At 38.5% G+C, this 6,973-nt stretch overlaps 1 protein-coding gene across 1 annotated transcript; it reads left to right on the top strand.

Annotated features, from left to right (window-relative positions):
* Nucleotides 1-333: 333 nt before the first annotated feature.
* LOC133293872 (uncharacterized) lies at nucleotides 334-5,717 on the top strand. The gene is made up of 6 exons (XM_061492494.1): nucleotides 334-552; nucleotides 653-692; nucleotides 1,044-1,124; nucleotides 3,678-3,864; nucleotides 5,006-5,273; nucleotides 5,358-5,717. Exons 1-6 carry the CDS (start codon nucleotides 487-489, stop codon nucleotides 5,562-5,564), a joined length of 849 nt encoding a protein of 282 aa, XP_061348478.1. The 5' UTR covers nucleotides 334-486; the 3' UTR covers nucleotides 5,565-5,717.
* The last annotated feature ends 1,256 nt before the right edge of the window (nucleotides 5,718-6,973 follow it).

Genomic DNA, 6,973 nt, shown 5'->3' with positions numbered 1-6,973 from the left:
ATGATACTTTTTTTTTTGTAAATTATGAGAATGATACTTTAACTTCACTATATAGGTAAAAGAAGTTTTATATCTCATTTTAATTATTGGTTTTATACTTCTCATCTAATATGAGATGAATTTTTTCATGTCATAGAGTCGAAAGTGATGCAGGGAGTAAATGATAAAGAAACTTTAAGTCAAAGTGATGCAGGGAGTAAATGATAAAGAAACTTTAAGTCAGGGGTGTAAGAAATAAAAGAATCCTTTCCCATGTACATAAACATTCAGTTACCCGGGAAAAAAAATTAATTTTGGAGGTGATTGAGAAAAATTGGGAATGGGATCTTGGTGGGCTGGGCCCAGCAAGAGTCGTTGTAAATTGGCAGGAAGGAAAAGTGCATCGTCGCTTCCGCGTGAGAGTCCAAACATACAACAGAAAGAGGGAGAGATCTGTGGGAGTGGTCGCAGAAGCAGAAGCAGAAGGAAAGTTAGAGGAAGAGAAAGATGATGTCCGGAATTGGAAAATATACGACGATTGATAACCAGCAGGTTCAAGGAGGATCTGTACCTGTGAGTATTCACTTTTCACTGTTCAATCCAAATCTATCTATCTATCTATCTTCCGTTGCTGTTACCTCTACCGCATCTATCTCACTCTTCATTCTTGCAGGCCGTTCCAGATCCAGGACATGTCACCGTCAAGTTCGCAGGTTCGGTTAGATGAACTTTCATTCTGAATTTGTACGCTTTGCTATGTCCTTTTTTTTTTTTTTTTTAATTCGACACAGATACAACTCGATTTAACTGAATAGATCAGTTTCCGTAGTCAGGTTCTAACACCTGGAAACTCTTCAACTTTCAGTCGTGATGCATTTCATTTTGCTACGTTTTTGTTGCTTATTAAGCTCACTGAACTAGCTTTTGTTCGGTGTAATTTCATTTGAGAATTATTTGAATCTGTTATTAGTAGGCCTGGATAATCAACACTTCTTCGATCTTTCAGTCTTGGACACTGATTTCGTAATAGTTAATCTGATAATAGTTTTTTTTTTCCTTTGTAGATTCAAATCTCCAGACATTTCCCCCATCTGAAGCACAGGGGAAGATTAGCGGTGGTTCCAGACCTCCTCGTGATGCTGATGGTATGTGCTAATCCATTGTTCTCATTTGTTTCTTTTCTGTCTATCTAGTTATTGTAATTAGAACTGTTTGTGTGCTAGGATTAGATTTGTTTCCCACTAGGGGTAGAGTATATCGATATAGGAGTGTTCTAGAGAATATTTGGTATGGACCAAAACTCTACAATGGAGTCACCATCTATGGATCTCAGGCGAGCATACTGAGAATCAAGGGAAGGTGTGAGGGCACGGTGGCTCTATGAGTGATTGTATTCCGGCCGAGTAACAACAATTAGGGTGATGATGCAAAAGATGCCTCTTCAATGGAAAAGAGGGATACTTATAGGGGAAGAAGATTCCCCAATGTGATGGTGGTGAGCCTTAACTGTTTTGGCGTATGGGCCTCACTTAGAGTGAAGCAGCGCGCCCTTACTTGTGTGTGAGGCACATGTGCTTAGGAGAGAGATTTTAGGTGTAGTGAGGGAGTATTTGTAACATCCCAAGAGCTGGCAAGGACAGGGAGTGATCGCCGGTGCGAAAGGGTACGGACAATGAGCGGCTCATGCCAAATCTTGCAGCTTGGGGGTTCATGAATGAATCGAATCAACACCCGAAAGAGAGGGATTCCAGAGACTGTGCTGGTATGGGACGGTACAGTTAGGAATGACTTATAAGAATTAATTGGTACTACCTATACTAACAAGATGCATCTACTTTTCGGTAGCCCGGATCGGAAGAACTCCACAGTTAAGCGTGCTTGACTTGGAGCAATTCTGGGATGGGTGACCTCCTGGGAAGTTTTTCCGGGAAGTGTGCGAGTGAGGACAAAGCACATTGAAAAGTCTCGTGTTAGTGTGTGGGGACAGTCATTGATTCTTGCAAGTTGTCAGGCGTTACAAGTGGTATCAGAGCAGGGCCTCTCTTCCAGTACGGTGTGGTTCGAGGACGAACCAGGCGGAAGCTGGTGGGCATGTAACATCCCAAGAGCTGGCAAAGGCAGGGAGTGATCGCCGGTGCGAAAGGGCACGGGCAATGAGCGACTCATGCCAAATCTTGCAGCTTGGGGGTTCATGAATGAATCGAATCAACACCCGAAAGAGAGGGATTCCAGAGACTGTGCTGGTATGGGACGGTACAGTTAGGAATGACTTATAAGAATTAATTGGTACTACCTATACTAACAAGATACATCTACTTTTCGGTAGCCCGGATCGAAAGAACTCCACAGTTAAGCGTGCTTGACTTGGAGCAATTCTGGGATGGGTGACCTCCTGGGAAGTTTTCCCGGGAAGTGTGCGAGTGAGGACAAAGCACACTGAAAAGTCTCGTGTCAGTGTGTGGGGACAGTCATTGATTCTTACAAGTGGCCGGGCGTTACAGTATTTGTCTCACTTTAGGTGTGCATTAGTTTAGTCCCATAACGGGCCTTAGTGGTCGACCCGGTGGATTGAGCCTATGAGACTGGACTGGAAGAGTAATTATTTGCAAGTTCGTTGTTCCATTCATAAGATTTGTATATCACATAGGCTGTTAATGTCAATATTGGTGGATTATGCTTTTCATTGAATATCTTCTTAGATAGGTTGAAAGCTTCCCAACAATTGGTTTTTATTTATATGTGCTAATTAGAACAGGTGCTCTTTCTTTTTTTGTTACGTTGCTTTTCTCTTTCTCCTAGATGCATGTGGCCAGTCTTTTGCTCAGAACCCAATGATAAGATTTGGTTTGGGTGGGTGGGAAACTGCTCCATGATAGCCACTGCGCAATGAATATTCTTAATGAGTACTGGATGCTGAGCCTGAGGAATTTATTTTATTGATCAAGATAACAACTTAATTAAGGAGATGATATCATAGGAATTTGGGTTTACAGAAATTTGTGATACGTGACAGGCTCTGAAATCTTTCTGTACCAACATTAGTCTGAGTCTAGGTTTGAATTCCGTTAATTTTTTTATCCTTATAATGTGGATCATATTTACCTGACATGTGCATGCAATACATCGAGTTAAGTTATATATCTGATTGTCTGATGGCAATGTTAAAAGATGTGCCTGGAAGAGGGAACCATGCAGGCAAGATGGATGGATGTGATGTGACACTTGCTAACCTAATATGTATGATTGTGTTGTGAAAAGATAACTGTTACTGCTGATTTAGAACTAAGACCAGTTCATAGAATGACTGTTATTTTTCTTATGTTACTTTAAATTTGAATCTTTTATGCACATAATTCTTTCACTCTAGTGGATGGTTGATGCTTATTATATATGACATTGCCTTCTGTACTGTGGTAATTTTATGGTTAGAGTTATGATGTTTAATTATTTTTCTTGGATATCTGTCTGATATGTTTATAGAAGAGGGCGAGCCTAGAATAGTGGTAAAAGCTATTCCTTTCTGGCTGAAAAGTCACAGGTTCAAATCCGGAAAACAGCTTCTTTGCATATATGCAAGGGTAAGGCTGCGTACAAGGATTGCTCTCACGCCACCCTCGTTAGTCAGGATTTAATGGGAAGTGATTATCTCATATCTGTCTGATATGTTTGTGTTGAATTGTTTCATTCATTTTATGCAGACTCATTTTCAAAACCTGTATCTGGTTCTGATGAACCCCAGCAAAGTGGTTGGATTCGGACTTTTACAGTTGCTGCTTACAAACCGTACTTTGATATTGACACTTCAGATGTTGTAGAGAGAATTATAGACTCACTCTTACCATTTAGAGGAACTTTTAATGAAAAAACTGCTACCAACCCTGATTTGTAAGTTTACTTTCTATTTTGCTCATTTAATTGACTGATCAAACTTCCAATGCTTTAGTTCTGAGTTCTGACATGGATATTGTTAACATCATCTTTATGAAGAAAAGATGTAGCTAAATTGTTGTGCCAACCTTGATAGGTAATATCTTCTGAGCCAAAGTCATGCATAAGACATAAATGAAGAACTATAATAAATTAGTGGTTTGCTGCTTTTGGGTTTTTATTTCTATTTTTTGGGCGGGCTATTCAATTTATTTATTTTTGTTTTCTATGCAACATTTTCTCATTGTATAGACTGACTTTTGAAGTATATCTCTGAAACAAGCATATTAATACCAGGGTTTTGTTATGTAACTGAAAGAGTTGACTTTGTATAAGCGGTAGGCTTGTCTAGTTGATAGCTATTATCTGGGGAAGTGAACTTAATGGTTAACAATAGTCAGTAATATTTGTTTGCGATTAGAGAGCCTGCTCCTGACTGTTAACAGGAGAGAGCCGCTACCTTAAATGGGAGTTAAGTATTTCACACCCAGCTGATATGAACTCCTGCCTCAACACTGTCAGGTTTTTAAGAGTGGTCCATCCACATCAGAGGTGGACAAACTGAGTACTAACACCGATTGATGCAGGACAGAAGAACGAAAGGAATAAGGAAGTTTCATGCTATTGTTCCAGTAGATGAATTAGAATCCACTAGGTAGATACATTGAACACAAGGAAAATTCTTGAAATGATATTGATAACTGACAGCATTTGTTGTAAAGTAGCTCAATATAATCACTATGATAATTACAATAAAATCATCTAAAGGTCAATACATAGTTATAGTTTTTGTCTTGGTTGGCGGCTCCTACAGCAATTTGATTCCATGGATGATGTTGTTTCATTTCTGCTAGCTTATACCCCGTTTAATTATCAATTGGTTTTGTTTCATTTCTTATTCAAGTTATTTTATCTAAATATCATCTGTGGTTTGATTTATTGCTACATAAAAGCTGGTGTCCCGAGAACAGGATGTTCACCATTTTTGAACTTTGGAGAACAAATACTTTTATAATTTTTCCTTAAACAAAAGAGTGAATTTTGTGTTGTTTAACTGAATGGTAGCATGTAATTTTGAGTTCCCCACTGATGTGCTCAGGTATGGACCATTCTGGATTTGCACTACCTTAATATTTGTAGCAGCATCTATTGGCACATTTGTGACATATATAGCGCACAAGGTGAAGAACAAAGAATGGGACTATGACATAAATATGGTGACTTGGTCGGCTGGTTTGTTTTATGGCTATGTTACCATTGTTCCTCTTTGTCTGTATGTAATCCTCAAATACTTCTCTGCACCAGCGGGCCTTGTCCAACTCTTATGTCTATATGGATATTCCCTGTTTGTCTTTATTCCGGCTCTGGTAAGTTACCGCTCTTCAAATTTCTCCATTTTATTTTAAGGAAGTGTGAAATTTGATATTTTCATCGTATTGTGTTTGGTGCAGTGTATGTCCGTTGTGCCACTGGAGATATTCAGATGGGTGATTGCAGGTGTGGCAGGGTTAATGTCAGCAACATTTTTGGCACTTAACCTCCGGGCACATATCAAGTCCGCAGGTGAAAGGTGGTTCTTGATTGTTGCTGGCATTTTTCTGCTTCAGCTTGCTCTAGCCGTTGTCCTAAAGATCTACATCTTCACAGTCTCAGTTTAAGAGGAAACTGGACAACTTGAATGAAATATATATAACAAAGAAATAGTTTATGTCTTTTTAGGTTTTCATTAATACAATTTGTAGATGAAATATAATTCACAGATTAAACCATCGTGTATTCATTCATTTGTGGCAATATAGAGGCGTGTAACTTACGGTTTTCGTAACTACAAGATTTGTCTTTGACATTGCTAGTGCGAGTTATAACGCGTGATTGGACATTTTTTGTTAATATGTTAATTGAGGTGAAACTAAATATTATAAAATTGATTTTAACAAGCGTGTTTTACAATATTTAAACTATAATATTACGATAGTTATTAATCTTATGTCACATGAGATAGTTATTTTATGTGAGTGAAACAAAGTTGTGGGACTCATAATTTAAAAATAAAAATAAAAAAGAAAAGAAAAGAAAAAATGGGCACAAAATTCTAGGAATGTGCAACATAAGATAGTTGTCTTATGTGATATAAGACAACTATTTCCCTAATATTATAATTGCACCAAAAATGATAATTTACAATGTTTGAACTAGGGTTGGCAAAAACGAGTTAACTCATCGAGTTGGCTCGCAATCCGTCACAAATGAGTCGGGTTGGGTTGGTTTAAATAAGCTGTCAACCTGATCCAACCCGACCCGATCCAACCCGGACAAAAATGAGCTAGTCCCGCGGGTCAAACGGGCCAGCTCGCGGGTTGAGTTTTTTTTTAATTAAAAATAATAATATCAAAACTGCCCTACGCATCGTCGTCACTTTCTTTCATTTTTTAGTAAACACCATTTTTAGTCCCTGGCAATATCTACGAAATCCTTTTTAGTCCCGGACAATAAAAAAGGACCAAATTGGTCCCTAACAATATGTAAAAAGGGCCACGTTAGCGACGGAGGAGTTGACATAAGGACTAATGTGGCCCTTTTTTCATAATTTTAGAGACCAATTTGGTCCTTTTTTATTGCCAGGGACTAAAAAAGATTTCGTAGATATTGTCAGGGACCAAAAAGGGTATTTACTCTTCATTTTTTTTTTTCCAACCCTGATCTGCCCCTTTCCTTCTTTCTCTTTCTCCCAACGGTTTGGTGTCAAATTGAATACCCATCTTGACTGTCAAAACCTCTTCTCCAATAAAGAAGATATTTTTAGATGCTACAGGTTAGACACCTTCACTCTTATCTCATTTTCTCATGGATTTCTGAAACTGATTAGTGTTTTCCATGCAGCTGCGTTCGTTGGTTCAATTCTGGTGATGCTGATTTTCATAGCGTGTTTGCATCTCTATCGTTATCTTAAAGTGAAAGGAGAAGATCAGGCTCGAATTGAAAAGTTCTTAGAGGATTACAGGGCACTTAACCCTGCAAGATTCTCTTATGCTGATATAAAGAGGATTACAAATAATTTTAGGGAGAA

This window comes from Gastrolobium bilobum, unplaced genomic scaffold (genome assembly GCF_033153095.1).
Source record: "Gastrolobium bilobum isolate Gb01-03AN ecotype WA unplaced genomic scaffold, APGP_CSIRO_Gbil_v1 utg4431, whole genome shotgun sequence".
In the NCBI taxonomy this organism is placed as follows: domain Eukaryota; kingdom Viridiplantae; phylum Streptophyta; class Magnoliopsida; order Fabales; family Fabaceae; genus Gastrolobium; species Gastrolobium bilobum.
Note: the sequence above shows the minus strand (reverse complement) of the source record. Positions and strands in the feature narration are given on the sequence as shown.